The following is a 26,348-nucleotide window of genomic DNA, read 5'->3' as shown; positions in this document are numbered from 1 at the left end:
GCAGAGCTGGCACAGACACCGATGCTGCTTTCAGCCTCTCACTTGCCCTGCAAATGCCAGCATATGGCTAGGCATTAAGGCCCCCCCGCCCCCGCAACTCTCACCCCGGTCACAGAGAGGAATGCAGCCAAGCCTAGGAAATGAGCTGTGAGCCCCCCGCTGAGTCACTGGACCTGGACCTCAGAGCAGGGTGGACCCGTGGGCCCTCCTATGCGCCCACAGCTGACGGTGCATCTGAAGGAAGTGCCTGGGAGGGGCGGCCAGACCCAGCAGCAGGGAGGCAGGAGCCCCAGTGCCTTCTGAGTTCAGGGACAGAGCGGGTGTGCTGGGCCAGCCACGCCCGCGGTGACTCAGCACTGCCAAGCATCCTTCCCAGGACTTCCTGATCCCCAGTCCGTGCCAGGTGCCCCCTAGGAGGGCGAGCTGGCCCCGGCAGAGCCTGGCGGCCAGGCTTTCCGGAACCCTGGCTTTCCAGCAGCTCACCTCGCAGAGAAGCACGCCACGGCAAGGACAGCCGCAGCCGGACACTCAGAGTTCATCAGGTGAAAACAAATCAGTTTGCAGCCTGGCTAGATGTTAACACTAAAATCTCAACTCCCGGAATAGTGTCTGTGTTAGCAGGAAGAGCTCTGAGGACAGCGTGGCCGAGGGTGGCAATCACCCAGCATGTGGTGGCCCCCCGCTCATCTGGACAGGTCACCCACCCGCCCATCAAGTCTTCCTTAAAGATGGGAAACACAAAGCCATCCTGTACCGCTATTAATATGCTCCTTGATGGCGAAGAAATCTCCGCGGGTCCAGTTGGGGGCCCCCTCCCCCGAGCCAGGATTTCCACCCTTAGCGCAGTCACCAGGGATCGAGACGAAAGCGAGAACCCAGCCAGAAACACGCGTATTGATATTCCTGTTCCAAATGAAGACACCGACTATTTCCACTTTTTAAAGTTAACACCTTCTTGAAGAGGCTCTCTCTATACAAAAGCAGGAGAGTATCTCTCCAGCAGCACAAGGCTGGTGAGCTTCCCACACACTGCCTTCTCCATGCCCCATCCGGGAAAGACCCACAAATCCTGAACGTTTAGCACAAAGAAAGACGATGGTGGCGTTTAAAAGACTGCCTTCAAGAAAATAAATGGAAGCATGAGCGTTTGCAAATGTCATTTTAATGTTAAGCTATTGTTTTATACATCAGATTTTTTTTTACCCAACTTAGGTACTTTCTAATGATTCAAATATGAAAGTTCTTAAGTGTCAGATAAGAATATTTTAAAGCATTTCCAAATGCTTCTTAGAACTACAAGAACAATGAATATTTTTGGTTTCAGAATATTTTCCACTGCACTGTAATGAACAAGAGGTTCAGTGTTCAGTTTTAAACCAAAGCAGGGATTAGATCGAGAATGCAGTTTGAATTGTACATCTATCTAAATACAAAAGTGAAAAGAACCCTCTCTGCAGGCGACAATCTCCCCCAGACACACCCTCCCACAGCTCACACTCACATTCAACTCTTCCAGGCCCGGAACCGTCCCAGGACTGACTCTGTGCTCATTTATGTCAAAAATTACATAGGATGGGAAGGTAGAGTTCAATTCACCATCCCAGGCAAAAATGTGAGCTTTTGTGTGAAAAACGCAAAGTTATTGGGGTAACCAAACATATCCCAACCTTTCCCACAATCAAGATATTTAACTCCAAAGGCAGATCTCAAACAAGGGACTGCCCAGCCTCGGGCAGGCCACAGGGCACTGCGCCCAGTGAATGCCATGCTGCATATAAAGGTCTCAGATGCAGATGTGTCTGGAGTCCAGGGATCAGGGGCAAGTATCGGACAACATGACGAGAGATGACAGTGAAGAAAAGCTGAGGGCCAGATGGGACACCACCCCCTCGGGGTGGACCAAATCACTAGGGCCACTTAAGTCACCAACTCTCCACGTCCCTGACGCCAGCCCCTGCTGGCCTTGGAAGGGCTGCGGCCCGAGGAAAACGAAAACATAGGGTCACAATTCCCAGTTCTGGGCACGACCTCAAGAACAGTGTCGCTTCCCACTCGTGAAGACTTCCCCTGGCCAGAAGCAGGCAGGGCAGCTGAAGTCACCCAGCTGTTGACGAAGCAGAGCCCACAACCCCTTCCTTTCCCTTCCAACCACATGATACAGTCCGCGACCCTAGACACAGGCCTCGTCCACAGCTGCGGGGACAGAGGCCCGGGGGTGCCCCAGGCCCCCTGACAAAGTGTTTTGCGAGACACCAGGATGTTACTTAACCTAATACATTTCCCTTGACTTTTGCCATTTGTCATTGAAAAAATTAAGCTGCAGCCCATCCCCAAATGACCTTTTGACAAGTTGACTTAGTTTTTTCCTTAACTGGTGAAAAATGTTACACAAACAAAAAGCTCCCGTGCAGAGGGTGCCTGACACCTTCCCGTGGCAACCTACACAGCGACAGCAGGCAGGACCGAAAGCCGCCTTGTGGGGACTGAGCAAGAAGAGGGCCAGGCAGAAGGCAGCCAAGGACAGCGAGGCCCCAAAGCACAAGCACCGCACGCAGCGCCAGGAAACGCCAGGGTCGCACGGAGTTGCCACCACCAGTAAGTAGCCGCTACATGACAACGAGGTCGAGTGCGGCTGCCCCAGGCAGAGAGAACCCGAGTCCCCGCTGGGCGAGGCCGAGCTCCGCCAGGCGCGGCTCCGGGCGTCCTGAGCCCTCAACCCAACACTCCCTCCGCCAAGACCACCAGCCCTCCAGGTCCCTGAGCTCGCCCCAGCACCTCGGTGCGCGTCTTCCAAAGGGACCCGCTGCCTCCCGGCGTGGGCACGCCAGGAGGGCACGGACCTACAGAAATCCCCACCCTGGAGACCACCCACGGTGGTGGGGGGGGAAGCTGCGAAGTCCGATCCTGAAAAGTGGCCAGCCTGTGGGGAGAGGTGGGTTCCCTGCGTCTGTCATCGACACTGCTGCCTCGGATGTCCGAGGTGCCCTTTGGTCGGTGCGGGGACCCCACCCGAACCGCAACTCCCCAACCGAGATCTGGGCGCTCGGACCCTCACGGTGCACAGACCCCGGACTCCGAGAATGCGGCCAGGACCCTAAGCCGGGGTCCGGGTCAGCGCCGACCCGGGCCCGCTCCGGCCGCAGCGGACATGAGCCGGGCCGGGCGGCGGGGACGCCGCGCCCGCAGTGCGACTGGCGCAGCCGCCGAAGCGCGCGGGTCGCGCCTCCCGAACCAGATCCCGACCTCGACCTCGCGCGGACAAGGGGCGCCGGGCAGGAGTGTAGGGGGGCGCGATTCCGGCCACTTGACCCCCCACCTCCGGGCAGGGCACCTGTCCCGCTGCGGGAGCGTGCGGATGGGCACGGAACGAGGACGGGGACGCCAGCGGCCAAGATGCGGATCCGTCCTGGTTCGGGAATGCAGGGCCCGGACGATGAATGCAGATCCGCTGTGGACACAGGGACCCGGGGAGAAGGAAATGGAGTTCCCTTCATAACGTAGGGCAAGTAGGAGTGCAGAGGAAGGTTGGGGGGTACATTCTGGACCCGGGGATATTGGCGGGGGCGAGGCGGGGGAATGAGAGAATCGCCCCGGTGTAGAGAGGAGGATGGAAAGGTCCTTCTGGGGTCCAGAAGGAGTAGGGTTCTGCTTCGGGCTGCGGGGCGGGGAGGGACGGCGAGGTGTGAGCAGGACCGAGGTGGGTAGGAAGAGGGGCCGCTCTGGCCGCGAGCGCACCCAGGCTGGAGGGTAACCGCGGGAGGGTTCGCCGTGGACCAGGCTGAGGCTCCCCTCCTGCACTCACCGCCCTCGCTTGGCTGGAACGGGAACCCGCCGCAGGGCAAGGGCGACGGTCGGCGCAGCGGCGGGGCGCGGGAGGGGTCTGTCCGGGCGGGCGGGACGGGGCCGCTCACCTTGGGTTTGTACAGCCACTTTCGGAACCTGTGCATCATCGCCGCGCGGGTCCCGCCCGCCCGGCGGCCCTCCCTCCGCGGCGCTGCGCCCGGGCCCGGCTGCGGCGGGCGGTCCCGGGGCGCCCGGCCGGCGGCGGGCAGGTGCACGGGCAGGTGCGCGGCCCGGAGATGCTCCGCAAGCAGCGCGCGGCGCCGACCCGCAGACCGCGGCTGGCGGACTGGCTGACGCGGCACGGGGCGCCGGCTCCTCGCGGCTCACTGACACCCCGCGCCTCCGCTGGCCCCCGCCGCCCCGCGCCGCACATGCGCCGAGCCCCACGAGCCCCCGGCCCGCCGCCTGTCGCGCAGGCTGCCCAATCCGCACGCCGCGCCGCGCCGCGCCCCGCCCGAGGCGCGCTCCCAGCCCGGGGGCGACCCGCGCGCCTGGAGGGCCGCGAAACCACACGTCCCGACGGGCTTCGCGGGGGCGGGGCCCCGCGCGCCGTGTGCTTCGCCGCGCCGCCGGCGCTGTGCATTCTGGGGCTTGTAGTCTTCCCGCTGACCGCGCCGGAGCGGGACGCCGGTTGCTAGGCAACGACGCCCAAACGGCACCGCCCGCGGTCGCCCCCAGGGTTGGTTGCGGACTCCCGGCGGAGCAAGAGCGAAGTCAGGGACCCGCCGAGGTTCCCGAGTCCCTCGCGCCCGCTGGGCCTGGCAGCCACCGTGGCGGCGGGTGGCGGCGAGACGGAAGGTGCGGCAGCGCCCGCAGAGCCCGGCGGCAGGTACGAGGGAGGGAGAGGTGGGGCCCGAGCGGAGTGCCGAGGCCCGTCCCCTCAGCGCCAGCGCCTCCCCGGCACCTGCGGGCCGGTCCCGTGGTCCTCGCTTCGCGTCTGCTTGCTTTCGCTAGCCACGTTTTTGGTCTTCTTCCAAGCTCCTTGATTAAAGTTAACGGTGTGGGGTTTTTTTGATCGCCACAATAAACGGCACTTTAAAAAAAGATATTTGCCCGTATTCACTACTTCCCCCAACGGTGCCCTAATTTGGATCCATAAAAACAATCACCAGAAACCCGAGAACCTATTATGTGCCGAGCAGAGAGCTGAAAGCAAGTATGTGGCCTCGCTTTAAATTCCTACTGTCAGCGGAGCACAGCGAGGCGCAGAGAGGTGCTGCGAGAGCGGGGTCCAGAGGGGGCCCGGCCGCCCTCTCGCTCCGCCTGGCGCTTTCCCTGCCCCCACCAGCACCACTTCTCTGGGTGCTGGGAGACGGGCAGATGCGGGACGCCGGAGAGGGAAGTGCAGAGAATGGGTTCCGTGCCGCTCCCGCGACCGCCCTGTGTCCCTGGACTCCTTGACCCCTCTCTTTCTTGGGAGTCAACCTGACTCTGGGCAGGGCCGGAGCCCCAGATTTCCTGCGCTGCTGGGCACCCATTGTGGGTTTTGAGTACCTGGCTGATCTTCTGCGCAGCCTGCAGCCACCACCCAGTCACTGCCCCCCACACCCCCAGAGAGCACCGCCTGGGTGCAGAGTAGCCTCTCACCTCCAGCCCCTCCCAGCCTCTTCTCTCCCGCACCTGCTCCACTCTGGTTGTCACCCGTCGCCTCCTCTGAGGCTCTTTATCGAAGTCACCCTTGACCCCAGTGTTGCTAAACCCAATGATTAGAACTCAGCCCCCTCTTTACTGAGCTGTCGGTGGCAGTGACCCAGCTGAGTGCTTCCATCCAGGACACACCTTTCTCTCCCAACTGGGAGGGATTGTACCCCTGCCTCCCCCCAACCGCATGCCTGCTCCTCCCCAGTCCTCTTGGCTGCCTCCTCCTGCACCCGACCCCTATTTACCCCCCTAACACGAGGCCACGGACTTGGTCCTTGAACACCCTCCACCCACCCCTCCTACCAGAATTTCTATCTTAGTTGATAAACATCCATTTCTCCCCGGCTTTCTAGAGCTTGCATCTCCAGACCCTTTCACCTGGTCTTTGCCTGCCGGGTGTCGGATAGATCCCTGAAAGCCAGCTGCACGCTCAGTCTCCCCCCTAAAACCTGCCTCTGCCCCGGTCACCTTTTCTAGCACGAGAACTCAGGGTGGATACTCCGCAGACTTCTCTGTGAGTCTATCTTTGGCCGACTCAAAGGCCTGGGCTGCCGCTGCTGCTCAGGCTCCTTCCTGTGCTTTCCAGTTTGAAACTGGACTCAGGACGAAGGTCGAGCTCAGGACAGTGGGGGTATCGGTTAGGACTGGGTTCGGCTGCATGGAACAGAAAATCTCAGCATCATAGTGGCCCAAAGGAGATGATTCTTGTTTCCGTAAAGGAGACCCACGGGGCCGCTCTCCTGGGAGGTGTGGCAGCCCCAAAGTCATCAGGGACTTAGGCTCTTCTGCCATCTTTAACATGTTTCCTTGCAGTCCAGGATGGCTGCCTTAGTTCCTGCCATCATCTCCTGAGTCCAGGCAGCAGAACGGAAAAGAAAAGAAGGGTGCGCCCTCCCGTACACGTAGACTGGCCATCAGCCCCACAGCCGGCCACTCGTTGACGCACCCAGCTGCTGTGGAGGCTGGGAAAGGCCACCTTTCAAATGAGCAGCAATAAGCCCAACTTACAGTCCGTGTTCTGTGTCCTCAGGAGAAAGGGAGGGTGCAGACTGAAAGCAACCAGCAGAACTCGCCACGCGGCCCTGAACTTGAAGCACAAGCCATCAGAGCATGACTTGGCAGAAATCCTTAGGAGACTAGCTTTAATCAGAATTAAAAGGAAAAGAATGTACTTTAATTAACACACATTAGGGATTTACGTAAATGAAGCCTCCTCCCTGGTGGTTGAGAGTGTCAGACTAGTGTGTGTGTGACAGAGTCTCAATCTCTGCGTGTAACCTCACTTCTGTCCATAAACGACTCGCCCAGAGAAGGTTCCTTACGAACGAGACAGGCAGGTCCTAATTAGTGAAGTTAAAAATCAATGCTGAAAAACTCGAGAAGGATGGGAATTAAATCCCACTGCCCACATGTGTGGGTTTACACCGTTAAAATGAAGCAGAGATACTGAAAGCATGTTTTAGAGTCGGAAGAACCTGAATGCCTATTTCCTGCCCCCAAGGTGTGAGTCCTTTGGCTGAGTCCATGGGAATGCAGGGCTCAGGTGTCTCTTCCTGATGCCTCCCTCAGGCACAGCTGCTCTCAGTTGCAGGAGGGGCGGTTGACATCCAGCTGGGCTCCACAGGACCTCTCTCTCCTCTCACAAGCCCCCAGACTCCCCCCTGCACCCTCCCCTGGGCTCACTCAGTGCTTCCGGTTCATGCATCCAGGCCCCCTGGGGGGGGTGTTGGGTGGTCCTCTTGCTGCTCCTGACTTGCCTCATCACCAAAGAGCCCCTTGGGTCATCCTCTCTTCAGAATGTTCCAGCTACAGCACGGGGCGGGGAGCCGGGCAGCGAGGAAGCGGTTGAGGGGAGCAGCTCCTGCTACACTCACTGTCCCACCCGCTGTCCCAGCCACACCTGGTGCAGGGAGGGATGTGTCTGGCTGGTCCCCCCAGGCAGAGCCCAGTCCAAGGCAGATGCAGGAAGGCAGATGGAGGGCCCCATCCCAGGGCAGGCCCCACATGACCATTATGGGGTGGGGGGCAAGGATAAACTCCACCCTCAACATCGTTTCTGTAAAAATAGACCCTTTGCCTAAGGCTGGTTCCTTCCCTGTGAGCCGCGGAGAGTGTGGGCGTGTTTTCCTTCATCACACAGAGGGAGCCTCTTTCCCGCAGTTGTCACAATCGTCGCTGGTCCTGAGAGGTCGTGGGGTCAGGCAGAGCGGGTGCTGGAAGGACTGGGCCTCGGGGGGCCCCCACAGGTGGAAAATACCTCTTGGGGATAGGGAGCCTGACCTCCCATCCCAGCCCCCAGCTCAGCATGGGTCTGTCCTCAGCCACGCTCACTTGCTCTGTAGACGTTATTGTGTCTATCATTTTCCAGTTAAATGAGAATAATAAGGACGTCTGTTCAACTGTCGGATTTGCGGAAGCAAAGGCTTAAAATAGCAGGGCTATGGTCTTTGGGCGGGTCTGTCTCTGCGTGTCAAAGGCGACGGCCACATGGAAACTGAAGGCACTGTTTAGGGTCCCGGGCCCCTCTGCACGTTTCTGTGCGGATACTCCTTCCGGACGTTCCGGACGAGGGCGGAGAGGCCAGGCGCTCGCGGACAAGCCAGGCCCCGGCCCCCGCCGCTCACGCGGTGTCGTGGGAGCTCGGGTGGCTTCGGAGGAGGCACAGAGAAGGGGGGAGCTATGGCAGGAGGAAGGAAGGCTTCGCTGGTGGGGTTTGAACCGGGTTCGGGGGAGAGCAGAGGTGGGAGGGTCAGGGACACGTGTGGGCGTCTGAGCCGGGAGGAGCCTGAGAGACTGAGCCGGGGTGCAGAGGGGGGGGGCGGGGGGGGGAAGGAGGGAGGGCTCCAGGACTGTGATCGGGCTTGTGAAGGGCGCACATGCTGAGGGGGCCCCACTGGTCCCGCGCCCGGAAATGTGGGGGCTTCGTTAGTGGTGGACGAGGCGGGAGGGGGCTCCCTGACCTCCTTCTCCCCTGACCTCCCGCACCTCCCAGCCCCCCAGCCCCCGGGGCTCAGCCCCACGCTGTGCGGCCTCAGGAAGACCAGCCTGGAAGGGGGCTGGGGTGGTCCCCGGCCTGGGGAGGGGGCGTGGCCGGTCAGCGCCGCAGGACTGGGCGGGCCTCACCGCGAATGTCCCCGGACGCGGGAGAAGGTTTGCGTGAACCACGTAATCAGACATGAGGGGCCCTGCCCTCGGCGGAGGGCGCCCGCAAGGCTCCGATGGCGCCGGAGGGAGGTCAGCGTGGGAGCAGCACCTTCTGTGGCCTTTACCTGTCCTTTCGTCCGTTTAGCTGCGCCGGCGCAGAGTGCAGGCCGCGGAGGTCGCGTCTTTTCAGTTTTCGCCAGAGCACATTCTCTGCAGGGCCCCGGAGCCCTAGGGTGGGGGACTGAGACAGCCCGGCAGACGTTCCCTGAGCCTGGCCCCGCCCCCAGCGCTGCCTCACAGACTCCGGGGAGACCCCCAACATCCTGCTGGCGCAGGAGCGGGACCGGCCCTCTGTGTAGAGGGCGACGCCAGGGCCACAGTGGGCAGGGGGAGCAGGGGATCCAAGCCAGGGCGGGACCACCAGGATGAGGAGTGGGTAGGGCAGAAACCCACCCAAAGCGGGCAGCAAGGTCAGGGCCCAGGCTGAGGGGTCCGGCCTTCCCGCCCACAACCCTCCCCCCAGAACCCAGGGCTCAGAGAGCTTAAGCCACTTGTCCCCAGTTGCCCAGCAGACCCAGACCTCCAGCCAGCAGCACTCCACAGCGTCCACAGCCTCCCGAGGGGACCTCTGCCCCCCTCACCTCTGCCTCATGCCCACCTCACCTCGCCCTGCCCACGTCACAGGGTGGGGACCGCCCCATGGTCCAGCCAGTAGTCCCTGGCAGAGGAGAGGTGGGGCTGAGTGGGCAACCCACCCCCTCGAGCCACAAACAGGGGCCGGTGCTGTTGCAGAGATAGTGCATGTCCTGCTAGCCATGTGGTCTAAAGTGCCTGGTGGCTTTTGGCCTTCATTCTTTTTAAAGTGATGGGCTGGAAGCTGGGGAATTGACCAGTTTGGGGGCTGCTATCTGGAGCTAAGAGCTGGTGCCCAGAAAGGCCAGCAGCAGGGGGCCCAGAGTGGGCTCAACGTGTAACAAGCGGGGGATGGGAAGGGAACCCCTCGTGGGCCTGGCCATCCTCCTCTGAGGGCAATTTGGGGACCACCTGTTAGGCCCAGTTTCTGGGCTCCCAGCCCCAATCCAAGCAGTTTCTCCAAGGTCTCCCAGAGAGGGATCCCAGGCACACCAGCCTCCTCAAATTCGTGTCTCTATGACATTTGGAGCCCACGTGAGGCCTGGACACTGCGGGCTGTGCATCCCCTCTGGGGCTCACTCCCTCCTCTTTAAAATGGGGGTGTCTAACTTGGTGGCCCAGGATTCTTCTCGCCCCAGCCTTCCGTGGTTAGGTCACATACACACACGTACACACAGGAACACGCACACACATGCACACATGTGCACACGCACACACCCCAGGCAGGGCATGTTGACTGATGATGGCCAAACCCCGCCTGGGCTGAGGAGCTCTGAGGCCAGCTCACAAGGTGCCCTCTCTCTGTCTTGCCCTTCTGGGGCTCATCCCCGCTTGTGCACAGCTGTAGGGCTGGGGGGCACGTGGGGGCAGCAGAGGCCTGCGGGGACACGGTCCAGGAAGTGGGCCCGGGTCACTCCTCCCCATGCGGGGTCCTGGATCCCTGAGGCTTCCTGTTGGTGTTGGTGAGGGTCCTGCAGCCACTGCCGCCACCGGCGGAGCTGACAGCCCAGAGGCCGTGGAGGGCGTGACAGGTACCTGTTTGCTTTAGGTCCCTCTCTGGAAAGATGGCGTACTATGGAAAATGCATCAAAGCTGTGATCGAGCAACTGGACAGATTTAACCCTAGGAAGGACAAGCCCGAGCAGTTCCTGGAGGCCGCGTCCACCTCCTTGCAGGTAGGGGCGGAGCGGCGCCCCGCGCAGGGGGGCTGCCCAGCAACGTCTGTCCTGTAGCTATTTCCTTTCCGGGCTGCAGCATCAGATGCAGGGCGGCCTGGTGCCATTCCCTGCTATCCAAATGCTGCCGTCCTAAATTTCTCACATCCTGAAAGTTGCAGTGATGGCTAACAGGGTTTTCATGGGTACCTTTGTGGGCCGAGCCCCGCTCTGCCTGGGAGGTGTTCCTGGCACCCAGGATGTGCATCAGACTACCCTGTGACGAGAAACATGGACCACGAGGCCGCCTCATCCTCCCATACCTGGAGGAAGTGAGGGAGCAGTCCCCGGGGCTGGCCTGCCGGTTACCTGGCTCTCGCCCCCACCCCCGCGGTCTCTGCCCTTCTCTCTCGCACCGCAGCCGACCCCGTTCCGGGTTCACGGAGACCGCTGGGCAGACGTCCGCAACCTGGGGCGGAGGCGGCGCTGGTGTCCCCTCGGTTCTGTCCTCACCCCTCAGCAGCCCTCAGAGGCCCCTCCACTTGGGGCTCTGACCCAAGAGCGTATGTGTGTCCATCGGGACAGGCGCCTGCATAGCTGGGGTCTCGGGCCTTCGGGCGTTAGCCCCACTGGGCGGGGAGTGCAGAGGAGGCCCGGTCCGCCGGGGGAAATGCTCCAGAATTGTCACACGGCATGCGCCCACCGTCACCGCCACTGGCGGGGAGGACGTCTGTGCCTGCTCAAAGGGGGCTGCGGTGGCAGGGCTATTTGCCTGCGGTCACGGCTGCAGCCTGGCGGTGGCTCTAACAGCCTGGGAGCGCTTATCCCCCCGGGGAGGCCGCCCCCAGCCCCCGCCCCCCGCCCCGCTCAGGTGTAGCCTCTGCTGCGACCCTTGGTTTGGGTGGGGGGGCTTTTCTCCATCATCGGCCGTCTGTGGTACAGCCACCAGAGAGCCTGGGAGGGGGACAGGGTGGGTGGGCACTGTCCTGCAGCAGAGGCCAGGGCCTGGGTAGTGCACATAAGGGCCGGAGGGGTTCCGGGACCTGGGAGAGAAGGCTGGAGGCCCTGCCCCAATTCAGACTGGGGGGTCCGCTGCAGTGGTGTGCCTCCCCGCCCCCACTCCTGTCTCCAGCTCCTTCCTTAAGACCCGAAGCATTTGGGGGAGTGATGAAAACAGCTAAGGGCCAGCCTCCTCTTCTTCCCGGCCAAAAGGCCCCAGCCTCCTCACGCAGCCCAGAGCACCCCATTCCCAGTGCCCCCTGCAGCCACAGGCCATGGCCGCCCGGGGCCTGGCTGGAGCCGCTCCCTCTAGCTGTTGGCCTCACACCCCCCTGGGGTAGTCCTCCAGCCCCAAGCCCCGCAGCTCCACACGCTCACCTTCCATCCCCGAGGGCACTCCTGGGTCTTGTTCTCTGTCCCAACTCCTGCCTTTATTTCTCAGTGACAATCGTGACAGGAAGTTGGCTTTCTTACAACAAGTAGTTCTGGAGATTTTCTTTCCCACGATCAAGGATTATCGTTGGTAAATGAGTCCCGGTCATCACCCAGTGACCCCCGGCGTGACGGCCTCGGTGTGCGTTTCCATAGGGAGGGAGCCCACCACTGACTCCCCCCAACCTGCAGCACCCTGACGCTCCCCAGGGGCTCACGGGAGCGCAGTGGACATTGGCCAGTCCAGACAACACACGCTTACCTGCAGCCGTGGGAACCGGTGAGACACGACGCCTCCATGAGGCAGGAGGCTGCACCGCACGCTCGCCGACGGGCAGTCTGGGGACGGGCGGGGGCGTGGGGTTTGCTCGTACCGCAAAAAGATCCGTCGAAATCCTCACCCCCAGCTACCTGTGACTGTGACCTTGCTCAGAGATGCCATCTTTGCAGATACAGTTAAGAATCTCGAGACGGGACCATCCTCGATGTGGGGTGAACCGCAAAGCTAACGGCCAGTGTCCTGTAAGAGGAGGGAGGTTCGGCCACAGACGCACAGACAGGGGACCGCCATGCGATGACACGGGTGTGGGAAGAAGGCCGCGTGACCACATGGGCAGAGATGGGGCGACGCGCGTACCAGCAGCGGGGAGGGGGGCTACGGCATGACTCTCCCTCCGACACCCCGGCTTTGGGCTTCTGGCCTCCGGGAGAATACATTTGTGGTTTTCAGCCGCCAAGCTCACGGTCATCTGTTACAGCAGCCCAGGGAAGTCATCCATCCTGGGGAGGATGGATGAGCCAGGGGGGACACCCAGAGCTGCCGCTGAAATGTTGGTCCCCGGGGGCCAGGTGCAGGGAGGGCGTTCGAGGTGGCCAGCTGCCGCCTGACACAGCAGGACAGCCCACAAGGTCCAAGGCGTTGTGGATTCGGGGCAGGGTGTGGTGACTTTAACCTCTCCAGACTGCAGTCGGGGAACCGCCCCCACTTACACACACACACACACACACACACACAGACTCACACTCACACTCACACACACACACACACACAGACTCACGCTCACACTCAGAGCAGCCTCTCAGCCTTGCTGGGGCTTCCCCCGCGGGTGGCCCAGTGGCGCTTCACAGAGAACACACGTGCGTCAGAAGAGGCTCCGTCACCCGCTGTGCACGTGTGCGCTGAGGCGCGGGAGTCAGGCCTGTCCAGATGCCATTCGCTGCGGTGGTTTTAGAAAAATGGCAGTGGCCCAATGGCCGGAAATGGCACTGACACCTGGGCTGGTGCCGGGCACAGGGGCGATGGAGGATGGGGTGGAGGATGGAGCTGGAGGAGGGGGGACACCAGCGACGAGACACGCTGCCAGCAAGCACCCCAGGCCGCGCCAAAGCCTGGGTTCTCCTGTGCAGCCCTGGCCAGGCCCTCGGGGAGGGAACAGGAATGAGAAGGAACAAGTGTCATCTTATTAGGGCACAACTACAGGGGACACGAGAATGTCCTATGAGGGGGACGGATCCTGGTGTGTGTCACTCCCTGGGGGCCACTCCCTCCGCTGCCCCAAGCTCCTGGAGTCCCCCGAGGCCGGCCAGCATGACAGCTCAGGCACCAGCGCCAGCAGGCCGGGCACAGGGGCGATGGAGGATGGGCACAGGCGTGCAGGACAGAGGCGGGGGCGTGATGGGCACAGCAGGCAGCCTGGGGCTTCCGCAAAGTCCACCGAGACCCGGGGGAGGGTGGAGAAGGGGACCCAGGCAGCGGGGCCACAGAGTCCCAGCCTGTGGCCACGAGTGAGTCAGCAGTCCAGGCGCCGTGTAGGCACAGAGGCCAGACAGGCCTGAGTGTGCTCAACCTTGAACCCCAGAGCCAGGAGAACTGAGCCACTCAGCAAACCGTGGGCGAGGCAGGCAGGCCGGGGAGTTCCGAGCAGGGGACTGAGGAGGCCAGCGCCGGGCTGGCAGGAGCGGTGCCCTGCCGGTCAGCCAGTCCAGTGGGGAGGCGGGGGGTGGGAAGGGCCGGCTTGTGCCCAGCCCTGGGGGAGGGCTGGTGGGCAGGGGGGCAGAGGAGAAGGGTGGGGGCTTGTGCAAGAGGTTAGGGGGGGCAGGGGCTGGGGCGGGTGCGGCTGGGGACTCCAGCCCCGGTGACAGTGTGGCAGGGCAGCGTGGCCGAGTTGCAGAAAGCCTTGTCTTCACTGTTCTGTCAATAGCTTCACAGAAAACCTGGGCTCGGGATTTTTTTTTAAAGACCCGATGTATTGATGGCAAAGATCCAAAATGTAGAAGGCTCGAACAGTACCCCGTGGGGGTCTCCCTCCCACACCGGCCCTCCCAGGAGGCAAGCAGAGGCTGGGGCCGCCCTCCCGGAGACTGTCCAGGCTTGTCCTGCACAGATATTAGATCTGGCAAAATAATTGCAAATCATATAACTTGTATATAAAACTATACGTAATAGTATGTATTGGCATTACACGTAGTGTGCGTCTTTAAGGTTTTACGAGGTGGCGGCACACCGTGACACAGTCCCGCACTTCGCCCTCCGTAAGTTCTCGTGGGGCTCGTCCCACGTCCTCGTCTCACAGGGGACTGACTGGTCCGTCTGTCCCTTTGCACCTGGGCAGATGCACCCAGGGGCGAGTTCTGGAAAACACAGGTTCTCGATGACAAGTCCGGGCCCTCGTGATTTCGGTAGCACCTCCGGGTGACCCCTCCCCATGGGGCCTACAGACTGTTCTCCCTGTGGCCCCGCCAGGCCTTCCGACAGAGGGTGCGCCGGCAAACTTACCTCTGCCAGTCATGTCAGTGGGAAAAGGTACTTGGTGTAGCTATAACCAGCATTTCTCTTGTTGAATTTTCATGAGTCTGGGAGCAAGATGCATGTCTTTTTCTGAACTATGCATTTGGATGTGTACCTGTCAGGAAACAGTGTCTGGCTATAACAAAATCCAGAAAAGCAGTGGCTTCAAGAAGTGGGGGTGTCTTTGCTCGCATAAGCAGCAGTCTGCAGATGGCAGGCCAAGGTGGGCCCAGCTTCTTCACGGTGCCACTAGGAACTCAGTGTCTTCCTCTGTGCTTAGCCGTCCTTAGACTGCACCTTCGCCTTATAGTCACAAAAGGGCTGCCCTCCCTCCAGCATAGCATCCATGTCCCAGGCGAGAAGAGGAGAAAGGTAAGGAGCATTAGGCAGGTGTCAGCAGAGTCTGCTTACCTTCCAAGGAGCTTTCTTGGAGGCCACACCTAGCAATCTGCCATTCAGTGTCACTGGTTGAAGTCGTGTGCCCCATGGGTCCTTCGGCAGCAAAGGGGCTAGAAAGCTTTTCCGCCAGGCACATTGCCATCCCCAGGGAGAGAGCGGCCTTCCGTTGGGCAGGAGGCAAGGGAGGTCCCCTTCATCTGCTTTTCTAACCGACTTCGGTCTGTGCATCACTGACAGGCAGGAGCCCCCAGGGACTGGCGATGTGAATTATAAGTCCTGCCCGGAGTTCAGTCGGTGTCCAGGCCCCCTCTCTGCCCTTGACCCTGGTCTGGCTCTGCCCTGGCCCTGCGGGTCCACAGACAACCTCGGTCTAAGAACTTGGAGTGACTCTCTCCTGTAGGAGGCAGGTGGCGACTGTGAAAAGCTGGCAAGCGCGTGGCCTCAAGTCTCCCCGCCCACAGGCCCTGTCCCTCCCCAGAACTGCCCACGGGGCCTTATCAGAGGGTTTGCCCCTCTCCTGGTGGGGGGTTGAGGGCAGCTGGCCCAGGTCCCCTTACTCGGGAGCCCTAAACCTGACCAAGGCCCTGTGGGCAACCAAAGCCCACTGGCTCAGTGACAGCGGCCAGCCCAGAGTTGGCGGCCAGCTCTGGTACTGGGCCCTTTTGCCATGATTTGGGTCACACCCTGCCTCCTCTGAGGCGGAGCCTGCCCAGCCCAGCTCTGGCCACCCTCTACTGGCCCAGCCAGGAGGACCTGGTGGAGGGCTCTGCGCCCTCTAACCTGGGCCTCGGTCCCCTCTTGGCGACCGGTGGGGCTGATCTTCCCCAGCGGCGAGGACCTGGCCATGGGCCCAGCCTGGCATGTGGGCCAGGGTGTCATTACGGCTTGACTCTGGGTCTTCCAGGACCCTTGGTTCCGTGCGGCCCTGCCCGGCCTTGCGGGGGCTGTGGCATCAGAGCAGCGTGGGCTCAAGGTTCTGACCTCGTTAAAAATACACACACTTCCCAAATGCAGACGCAGTGACTGGGAAGCGGAGTGGCTGCTGTCTGAGCCTGGCAGGCGGGGGCAGCTGGGGGCAGGCGTCCCACACAGGCAGGCGGCCCCGTGGGGCCGAGCTGACTCAGGCGCCCTCCGTGCCAGCTCTGCTGACGCTCTGCTTTCTGGCCGGCCGGCTCCAGGCCCTGCTGCCTGTCACAATGTGTATCAAGTTCCCCAGGGGCCCGGGGCCCTCGTGTGTAGGTGCAGCCCAGGGGGCAGGGACTTGAGAGAGAAACTGAGGCAGAAGCTTGGCCGCTGAGCCCAGCGCTGACCCGATGTCCCACGGAGGCCGGGCGTTCTGACCCGGTCCGGCGACCGCCCAGCTGACATTCAGGGAAGGGGCCGTAAACCAGCAGCGCGAGCGACCGGCGAGGGGCCAGGCCCTGGCTGGCGGTGCGGGGAGGTCAGCGGCGTCCGGGCAAAGGCCCGGCGGGCGGAGGAGGGGAGCAGGCGTGGGAAGCGCACCGAGGGCCGAGGGCGGAAGGAGCAGCGGCCAGCGGCCCCGAGGGGACGCCCCGCCGAGGGGACGCCCCGCCGTCTGAGCGGCAGGGCCGCTGCTGGGCGCTGCAGGAGCTGGCCGGCCCACACCGGGCCTCACTGGCCTCCTCAGGGCTCTCCTTCTGGAATGTTCTGAGGCAGGATGCACAGGCTCCGGCTTCCATTTTAAAAGAACCCCTTGGCGGCTGGGTTGGGAGTAGCTGGGGGGGACGGGGGGAGGAACTGCGGAGCAGCGGGGACCCCCGGCCCGCAGCGTGGGCCGCGGCGGGTGAAACGCGTCAGGAAGGGCTCCGTGCGGTCTGACCCGGAGGGCCGGGGCAGTCTGCGGTCACCGAGCCGGGCGGGTCGCGAGGGGCAGGACCGGACACAGCCTGGGACGTCCAGGGGGAGGTGGCAGGAGCGTTGGGAATCAGCACGGTTTCAGCTCTGGCGCCAGAGTGAGCGGTCGCGGTCGTGGTCACGCAGAGGTGGGAGGGTTGGGCCCCAAGGCCTCCGACAGGTGGACTTGGGAGAAGCCAGGCTGACGCTGCCACAGAGCCCAGAGCAGGTCGTGGTCACAGAACATGACAGCCCAGCGTCCGCGGGAGCCAGAAGCCGGGCAGGCACGGGAAGGAGCCGGGGTTTCCCAGGCGAGTCTGTGCTGGGCGCCCGGGTCTGGGGCTGCTGGCTCTCCTGTGCCGTGCTCCCCACGCTGCCGCGGGTCCCGGGACAGGACAGTGGGGAGCTGCGGCCGCCCGGCCACCACCCAGGCGGCACCCACCCCCTGTGCTGAGGGACCAAGAGGCACGCCGTCCCCCTTCCCCTCCCGGTGTCCTGCAAGCATGTCTCCCAGAACACGCTGAGCCCAGAACCGCGGGCAGAGCCAGCGGAGACTCTGCAGCGAGTGGCAGTGACACCGGCTGCCAAGACAGTGCCCTGACAGCCCCCTCGCACACGTGGACAGGGGCTCCCGGGGGCCTGTGGCTTGTCCAGGACGCCTCAGGTGGTCTCATCACTCCGCTGTGTTCTTAGCATAAAAACAAGGGAAGACGTCACAAAGGAAAAGATTCGACCTCAAAGAAAGTAAGAGTTCTGTATGCTCTATGTGCCCCAAATCGTTTGCACAAAAAGACAAATTACAGACTCGTGACAAATACCTACCACATTCACAACCCTGTTAATTGCCTTAAGATATAAAGAACTCATAAAAATGACAGAAAAATATCCCAATAGAAAAAGTTAGCCAGGAGTATAAATTGATATTCACAGGAGAAAAACACAAATAAGTCTCCAGCAGACGTAAAAAACTTCACTGATGATAAAAAAAATTTTCAAAATAAAACAACGGGTTACCAAAATTTGCCTAATCGATTGGCAAACAATGAAAGTTTTAACGTTCCTGCTGGTGACAGCTTATTCTGCTGTCCACGCCCGTGGGACTGTGGTCTGCGTTTCCGTGACACCTGCGTTAACGGCCGTGGTGTCCTCGCACTGTGAGCTTCCTGGGAACTTCATTTTAAGGGCTGCGTCACACTCACCTGTGCCGTGGGGCGGTGGCTTTGACCGGGTGACGCCCCCCTGCTGACATTAAGGTGGCTGCTGCCCAAGCTTCTCTTCTCTCGTGTGGGTGTTTGATGCGTTTTGGATTGTGCCTTTGGTTCCCAGAAGTGTAATGACTGGATGAAAGGGCATGGGAAACAGAAGGTTCTGGAAACATGTTTCCAAACTGTTTCCAGGAGAGAGTCAATGCCCACCCCACCCACCGCACCACATCTGTCTTTCTCTCGCTGTGCTGTCCTTTCTTCCAGTTTTCAAAAGCTTAATTACTTTTTTGAGTAGACGACAGGTGACGTACACAGGCTAGGACCCCCAAGCTGTTCCGACAAGTGAGTCTCCCCAACGCCAGTCCCCCCGGCCCTGAGGTAAAATACATACGACGTACGACTTGTCGTCAGAGCTGTCTGGTCTCTGAGTGCTAAGCACATTCGCACCGTCGTGCGGCCGTCCGCACTGTCACCTCCAGGACTGACTCTTTGCCCCCACTGCACAAGTGCCCACCGCCGGCCCCGGCCCCGGGCCCAGGCCCCCTCCATTCTGCTTCCTGTCGGCTCCCCCGGGGATCACACTGCAATGGGGCTGCCGGGTCGTCCTTTTCCGTCTTTATTTCTGTCTCGGTCCCTCCCACTGTCATGAGCCGGGAGGGCCTGTGGGGCTGATTCCTCGGGGTGTGCCCGCTCGTCCCCGTTCTTGACTGTACCGCGCTGACGAGCTTCTCCCTAGCACTTTGAGGGCTCCCGCCCCCCGACTCGCCCTTGCTCTGGTTTTCAGCTATCCCGTCCTGCGCCCACGGGGGAGACCGCCACCCTCTCCCCCAGCGAGGCCGGCGGCCCCTCCCCGCCTGTTTCTCTTGCAGACGCTGAGCCCCCAGAAGCAGGCGTTCGTCCTGGAGGTGCTGTCTGGGTGCCTCGAGTACCACAAGCTGCTGGCGGTCGTCGTGGACGCCTTCTATGTGCGGGACGGCCGGCTCTGCCTGTGGGCCGACTACAGCCTCTTCCGGGGTGCGCGCGGGCCTCCCGCCCAGCCAGGGACCCCGTCCCGGGCCCAGCCTGCTGCCCTGCCTGCTGGGCAAGTGCTGTCCCCAGGGACTCGCGTGCTCTGCCCCCACCTCCCCAGCCCTGGCCCCATTCAGTACCCCCCACCTCGCCCCCCCGCTGCCTGCCTAACTTGCAGATGTGGAAACTCCAGGTGCTCTGCAGGCCTGGCCTGGCCGGGACTATGCCCCAGAAGGCCAGCCTGGGCGAAAGGACAAGCTTTTATCACTGCTGAGGTCCCGACCCGCCAACCCCAAGGACTGTGGACAGCACTGGCCTTGTGGCTGCAGTCTGGACTGTCCTGGGGATTAAATGGGCAATGTCTCTGTCCTGGCTCCCACGGGCTGTCTGTTCTCATGGGGGGTGACCATTGAGGGCAGGGGTGGGGACCGCAGGTGCTCAGAGGCCCGGCGGGGTGGCCCAATGCCAGGTCCAGAGCTGTGTGGTTCAGATTCCATGGTCAGTGGTCAGCAGTGTGGCCTGCACACCTCGCAGTCAGCGTAACAAGCAGTCCCTGCCCCAGAGGTCCCTTGCCTAGCACAGGACACGGGTTCCCAGCTGCCGGAAGGAGGTCCTGTCTCTCAGAAGTGACAAACTGAGGGCCAGGGGTTTTCCCTTTTACCTAGAGCCTTGGGACTTCCTGAGAGCTTACCAATGAGAGAGCACGTGTGAAGTGCTTTGAAGCCACACAATGTCCCACCAGCCGCTTGTCCTGCTGTGTCCCAGCTACCGTTTTCACTTGGGCGCCATAGGGTGTTTTGGCCTGTGGTTATGCGCCCTGACAGTGCCTCGGCTGACTCCCCGAGATGAAATGCTGAGGCGCCTGGCGGGGGGGACCCAGCGGCCCCCTCGTGGGGCGCCTTTCGCGCACTCACGCCTCCCCGTCCCCACAGTCATCTGCTACCTGGCCACTTTCCAGCTGGAGGAGCTTGGCCTCCAGCTCTTCTGTGACATCGTCAGGTCCCAGCCTGCAGACAAGATGCACAAGGTGAGCCACCTTCTCAGGCCCAGGGCACAGGTCTGTCCCAGCCGACCGCTCACCCTCCCGGCTCATTTTAACAGTAGCTCTGCCGGTTGGTTCTGTGCTTGTTTGTTTTGTGTATTTATTTTTAAAGCCTACAGCGCCTGGTCTTCCTAGCTGGTCCCCCATCCAAGTACTAACCAGGCCCTACCCTGCTTAGCTTCCCAGATCGGAAGGGATCGGGCTTGTCTGGGCTTGTTTGGGATGACATGGCCGTAGACGTGGTTCTGTGTTTAAAACTGAGGTTTCTTATCGCCGCCATGTCCTCCTCTGGTCTCCAGGAAATTTGAGTCCCACCCTCAATGTCCCAGGGGGTGGGAGCCGTTGGTCAGGGTGGGGGTCCTTGCCTGGTCATAGTCCATGCCTCTGGAACCTCCCCAGGCCCTCGGGGCCAGCGGGGCCTTGAAGTCAGCAGAGGCCACTACTCCTTGCTGGCCAGCGGCTTCCTGGGGGCAGGTCTTGCTCCTTCCTCACGGCCACCAGGTGAGGTCACTGCTACAGGGCACTCATCCCAGAGTTAAGGACAAGGGCACAGCGAGGTTCGGTCACTAGCCCAGCATCACACAGCGAGGCGAGCTGCAGGGCTCGGTCTCAGACCAGGCTTCGAATGGCCGCGCTGCTCCTCCGTGCTCTGGGGTCTCGGGGGGCTGTCACCAGACCAGGACAGTGAACCCTAGACAGGGGTGACGGGCTCAGGCCCCAGGAGCACTTGGGGCCTCTTTGGACGGAAGCAGCCAGCTCCGTGGGTAGTTCGAGAGGGGGAGGCGGGGGTGGAAGCCTCCACCTATCCCCCACGCCTGGGCGAGGGGGACCTGGAGCAGTGACCTCCACCAGGGCCGTGGCCCCAGAAATCCAGACTGGGGACTCATACAGCCCCTCAGCCACCCAACAAGCGGGAGAGAAAAAGCACTGACCCCAGGCCGTGTTTTATCTCCATAATTATCTATGTATAAACAGGAGCAGTTCATGATGGATGGATATTTGCCTAGTTATCTTAAGCAAGAGCTTCCTTTTTATGGGAAAAAAAAAAAAGCAAAACAGGCAGCTTTTGTGCGTGGCGTTTGGAAAGGGCCAGGGCTGGCTTCCTGGGCTCAGAGGCCTGCACCAGGTCTATGCCCTGCTGTGCGGGTCTCAAAATTCTTAATAACTGTTGAACAAGGGGCCCGCGTGTCATCTTGAGCTGAGTCCCACAGTGATGACCCAGCAGAGCCTGGAGGAGGTGGCACAGGACCCCATGGGGCCACCGTGCAGTACAGACACAGGACAGATGGGGCGTGGTGGCCTCAGTGCCCCCGGTGCAGGGGCGTCTACCTCCCTAGAGAGTTTCTAGAAGAACACAAGCCCCCTAGGGACCTGGGAGCTGCAGGGGTGGAGCTGTACCCTGCAAGGCCTTACCTCAGCCCACTCCCCATGCCCACTGGGCAGCGCCAGTCCCATTAGGGTCCACCCTCCTCAGGGTCAAGGGGAGAGGTCAGCCTGAACCTCAAAGACAGGGACCAAGCTGCTGGGGATGCAGTGATCACCTGCAGCGCCTCCAGGGAGCCCCCATGGACCACAGCGGGGTGCTGTGCCCAGGCTGGGTTTCAGGCAGCCTCAGCGTGGTCTGCACAGGAGACGGTGCCATGTGGAGCTACGGGCAAGGGGCTGAGAAGGCCTCTGTGGGGCAGGGAAGGTGGGGAGAGACCCTGGGGATGAGAGTGGGGTGGGGCGGGCAGGGGCCAGACTGCCCAGTGCGGGGAGCCGTCGAAGGCTCTAGAAGGACATCTAGAGGCTGTTACGTGAAGAGGGTGTGGAGGCCCAAGGTGGGTGGGAGTGAGGACGTGGCTGCGGGGGTGCAGGCCGCACTGGGGGGGCAGCGGTGACAACCAGAGGCCCTGCTTTTGCCCACCGCCACCCCGTCACTGAGCATTGAGTTCACAGCAGCTGCAGAGGCCACTGCGTGTCACAGGCAGGAGAGCCTGCTCAGCCCCCCGGCCCAGCGTGCAGCCACGTGGACCCCACAGGGGTAGACTCGGGTCTGCAGCCCTCAAGGGCCCGTGGGCCCAGATCCACAGAGGCCTCTGACATGGGACTGCTCCCTGTGCTACCTCGGCCACCTTGCTGAATGACCTGCTCCAGGGGACCCAGACAAAGGCACCACACGTCCCCACAAAACCATCCTGGGAGACAAGTGCCAGAGCCCTGTGCACGGGGTCTGCGGCAGCCCCCAGGGTGTCGGGACGCTGGATAGAGAGGTCTGCAGGGGCCCCTTGACCGGATATGGCCCTCCAGGCCAGTCTGTGGTTTCGGCTTGGTGGACACCCCCACCGAGAGTCCCCCCCAGGGGGCCCCAGGCACAGCTGCTCCTGGAGAGGGCTGGGGGCCCGAGCTTCGTGTTGGCTGTGCAGAGGGCCACCTTGAGGGGCCACAGGCAGCACCCTCTGGAAGCCGTCCTCAGTGCCCGGAGGCGGCAGGCCTCGCTGGGAACCAGAATCGGCCCTGTGTCTTCTGGAACCACAGTTGTTAGACTTCGGGTCCGGGAGCTGGGGAGTGGCCTTCAGAAGCCCATGGCCGTGGGGAAAGGAGCCTTGGTCCCAGGGCCGGGCCTGCCACCCACTGAGACCCTGTGAGGGCTGGGTGGACAGGTGGCTTCCCTGCACCCTCCCTGGGCAAGGGGGGCAGGGTGCAGAACACGGAGCTGCCCCGTTCCTGGACTCCCACAGCCTGTGGGGCAGGGGAGGCAGGCAGCTGTCCTTCTGTCCCCACCAAGAACTCTCTGGAAGTGGGCTGTGGGCCACCAGGTCCTGGGTGGCTGCAGCATGGAGTCCCCACTAGCGAGGACCTGCCCTGCTGGGCTGCCCGGAGCCCCCAGACACCACGAGCAGGGGCCCTGGTGGTGGGGGCAGCTCTGCCGGTCCGGTCGGGAGCCCCAGCCCAGCACAGGAGGTGTCCCCTTCTCTGTTTCCTGGGAGGGAGGGTCTGTGCCTGGGACCTCCCACCGTGGCCTGGGCACTGGTCCCCTCTCCCGGTGCATCAGCCATGCCCTCCCCGTGGGGGCGGGGCCTCGGGCGGGTGTGGCGGGGGACTGGGCCGGGGGACTGGGTGGGGGGACTGGGCGGCGGGACTGGGCTGGGGCCACAGCTCCCATGTCTCCCCCAGTTCCTCAGGTTCTTCTTCAACCCCTTACACCTGTGCTCGTGGATCAAGGACGAGTGGAGCCTCATCCACGAGTCGGCCCACGTGAAGGAGAACTGGATCGATCCTCTGATGAGGTGCGCCGGGCTGGGGTATCCGCGGTCCCTTCCTGCTCACGGGAGCCCCCCGAGGGCTGGCAATGCTCTGCATCGGGGCGAGGAGGTTCAGAGAAGCCCCTGGGGGGAGAGCGGCCCACCCAGAGACACGGGCTGACGTCCACTGCAGGCAGTCTGCTGGCCGGGGATGGCCTTAGGACCCCCCAGGTCAGTGGGCGGAGAGCCGGCCCCTTCTGCCCCGGAGCCTGCGGGTGAAGCAGGCGCTTGTGACTAGCCCCAGCTTTGCCAGCCCCAGCTTTGCCGGGACCCTGCAGGGACCTCGTAGGGGTCCAGGCCTGCCCAGCCTCTCCCTGCGGATCCGGGGCAGGGGGCCCCAGGTGGAGTTCAACCGAGCTGCCTGGCTGCTTTTCCCTGCCCCCCATGACAGGCTTAAGCAAATGCTGGATTCGCCAGGGCCTGGCCCTGCCCTCGGCCTCCATGCAGAGGCTGCTGGGCCAGAGTGCAGCTGCCCCTCAGCTGTCTGCCTTCCCACAGGACTGGGGGAGCCACCCTATTCTCTGGGGACAGGTGGATGGACTGTTTTGACACAAGCAGACCACAGAGGTCAGCTGTGCGCAGGAGCCCCAGAGGCCCAGGAAAGGCGGAAGCCCCTCCCGTGGAAGAGGTGGCCCTGGCCCCTGGAGCTGTCCCCACCGCAGGGAAGTTCTCAGTCCCCAGCCGGCTGGGGGCCAGGCTGGACTCGTTGCCACCTGTAGCCCGGGCCTGCCAGGCCTGGAGAGCCACATCTGGGCAGCTGTTGAGCTGGGCCTAGGGTGCCCCGCCTCCTGCCCCACCCCACACGAGGCCACACAGCCCCATCACAGCTCTGTCCCTTCCCACTTACTGTCGGCCTCCGACATGTGCTTCCTCCCTTGGGGGCTGTGGTCCTCCAGTGGGGCAGGAGCTGTTTCAAACCATGCCGTCTGCCCCCAGGGGAGCCCCGCAGCGGGGGATTCTGGCCAGGTTGGTGGTGGGCTGTGCCTGCATAGGGTGGGAAGGCAGGAGAGGGGGGCCCTGGACTTTGGGGCCTCCGACAGCGCAGCTGCAGGAAGGGTCCTTTGAATTGCTGGCTTCCTTGCCCTGCGCCGTGTGCTCAGGCTCAGGGGAGCTCCACGGCCCTGCCGCTGCTCGTCCTCAGAGCCCTCCGGGTCCCTGCAGTGGAACTGCCCTGTCCCCACCCTCCTGGCTCCCCACGCACCCCGAGGACCTCAGTCTCCTCCCCCGCGCTAGGGGAGCGGGGGTCTCTGTGGCTCTGGGGTGTGGCTGGCACGGTGCCTGCGGAGCAGTAGGCACTCAGTGAAAAGGGGCTGTTGGTTCCATTATCACCCCCCACCCTGGGGTGGACCCAAGCTCTTGAGGTCTTTCAGGCCCCAAGGGCCAACCCCTTCTCCGCCTACTTCAGAAGTAACCTCTGCAGCTTCTCCCACCTTCCCCTTCAAGATGGCAGCCGGACGTGCAGGAGCTGATCAACCAGCTGGAGCAGGTGTTGGCCAATCAGCCCCCTCCCTCAAAGACGAAAGCCAAGGTCACAGAGCCCAAGAAGTTCAACCTGACCGTCCCCAGGCCCCGTGCCATTCCCGTGCCCGAGCCAGTCCCTGTCGTGGCCAAGCCAAGACCAGTAAGTGTGGCATTTGGAGGGGGCACAGGCCGTCCAGGCAGGGGGAGTGGACTGGGTGGGCCAGTGGGTGCTGCACTCTCCCCACGGCCCAGGGGGTGCTGGACCAGACCAGGAGCGTTCGATGACCCCACCCCACAGAGAGGAAGCCCCGCTGACCGAGCCCGCCCGTGGGTTCCTGCAAGCGCGTGCCGAGGGCCTGTCAGGAGGCACGGGCGAGGCTGTCGGGCTGCGGGGCGCCTGGTTGTCTGGACGCGGTGCTTGGGGCCCACGTGGTGTCGTGCCCCACGCCCTCCGCGCTGAGCAGTGCTCGGGCAGATGACAGCGTGCTCTGAGGGACGGAGGCCGTGCTCCTTTGCCTTTTTAGTGGACGTGGTCAGCTTGGCGAGGCCAGGGGCTCCAGTTCTTTGGGCCATGGGCAGCAGTAATATCTGTCTGCGTGACCCAGCCACGTGGCCTGACCTCACCTCCGCACGCGCACCTGTCTGCCTAGAGCCGCTCTCCCCGCTCCGTGCCTTGCCGCCGGCCCCTGTCAGCCGGGATGCTTTGTATGCACACACCAGGGCGAAGCAGCCCAGCCCGGCTTAGACAGCGGAGAACCTGCCGACCCTTGTTGCCGTAGTACGACAGGCGTCAAGCATAGTTGGCTCAGGGGTCCAGCTCTGCTTCTCTGTGGCTGTCTGTGCCCTAGTCCCATCTGTGGGTCCACTTCATCTGTGGCTAACATCTGTCATTGTAGCAAAGCATCCAGGCCTCCCGCACAGATTCCACACTGTCCAGGGCACGAGAGGGCATCGAGGCCAAGGACTCTGTGAAAGTGGGGTTAGTCCAGCTCAGGCCGTATGCCCGCCTTTGAGCCGATCACCGTGACCGGGGCCTCGTGTTCCGACTGGTCATAGGCTCCACCTGCAGCACCTGCGGTGGGCTCAGCTTCCCAGAAACCAGCTGCTGCCCCAACAGAACTGACGACTGTGCAGAGAGTAAAGGGCCGTGGCCGGGACGTCGCAGGTCCCAGCCCGCTGGCCGCGCGTCCCAGGGACCCCTCGCCTGCACCAGCTCCCTCCGCGGTCTCCTTTGCATCGACACCAGCTCCTTTTCTTTGTAGCATCGATTAGATTCTATCGTCGTTTAGTGACTTATGGGTCTGCTTGTTATCTGTCTCCTTTACCGGACCTCGTCTATCTTATTCGTGCTGTGTTCCCAGTGCCTGGCACAGTCCTGGCTCAGATTAGACCCTTGGTAAATGTGTATTGGATGAATGGATGGTGGGTGGGTGGATGGATGGATGGTGGGTGGATAGACGG

At 62.4% G+C, this 26,348-nt stretch overlaps 2 protein-coding genes and 1 pseudogene across 6 annotated transcripts in view; 1 reads left to right on the top strand and 2 right to left on the bottom strand.

Annotated features, from left to right (window-relative positions):
• Positions 1-4,023, bottom strand: part of ZFYVE28 (zinc finger FYVE-type containing 28) — a 58,610-nt gene extending 54,587 nt beyond the window's left edge. For all 5 annotated transcript variants that reach the window (XM_039838284.1, XM_039838287.1, XM_039838285.1 and 2 more), the window contains exon 1: positions 3,912-4,023. In XM_039838284.1, the coding sequence (XP_039694218.1) occupies positions 3,912-3,950 (39 nt within the window). In that variant the 5' untranslated portion in view covers positions 3,951-4,023. The remainder of the gene's footprint in view (positions 1-3,911) is intronic.
• A 458-nt stretch (positions 4,024-4,481) lies between these two features.
• Positions 4,482-26,348, top strand: part of CFAP99 (cilia and flagella associated protein 99) — a 32,163-nt gene continuing 10,296 nt past the window's right edge. The window contains exons 1-6 of the mRNA XM_039837993.1: positions 4,482-4,672; positions 10,310-10,436; positions 18,962-19,106; positions 20,033-20,127; positions 23,299-23,411; positions 24,870-25,047. Of these exons, the coding sequence (XP_039693927.1) occupies positions 10,326-10,436; positions 18,962-19,106; positions 20,033-20,127; positions 23,299-23,411; positions 24,870-25,047 (642 nt within the window). The 5' untranslated portion in view covers positions 4,482-4,672; positions 10,310-10,325. The remainder of the gene's footprint in view (positions 4,673-10,309; positions 10,437-18,961; positions 19,107-20,032; positions 20,128-23,298; positions 23,412-24,869; positions 25,048-26,348) is intronic.
• LOC120582998 (uncharacterized) lies at positions 20,253-20,381 on the bottom strand (annotated as a pseudogene).

This window comes from Pteropus medius, unplaced genomic scaffold (assembly GCF_902729225.1).
Source record: "Pteropus medius unplaced genomic scaffold, Ma_sr-lr_union100, whole genome shotgun sequence".
Taxonomy (NCBI): Eukaryota; Metazoa; Chordata; class Mammalia; order Chiroptera; family Pteropodidae; genus Pteropus; species Pteropus medius.
This window is presented reverse-complemented; position numbering and strand designations above follow the sequence as displayed.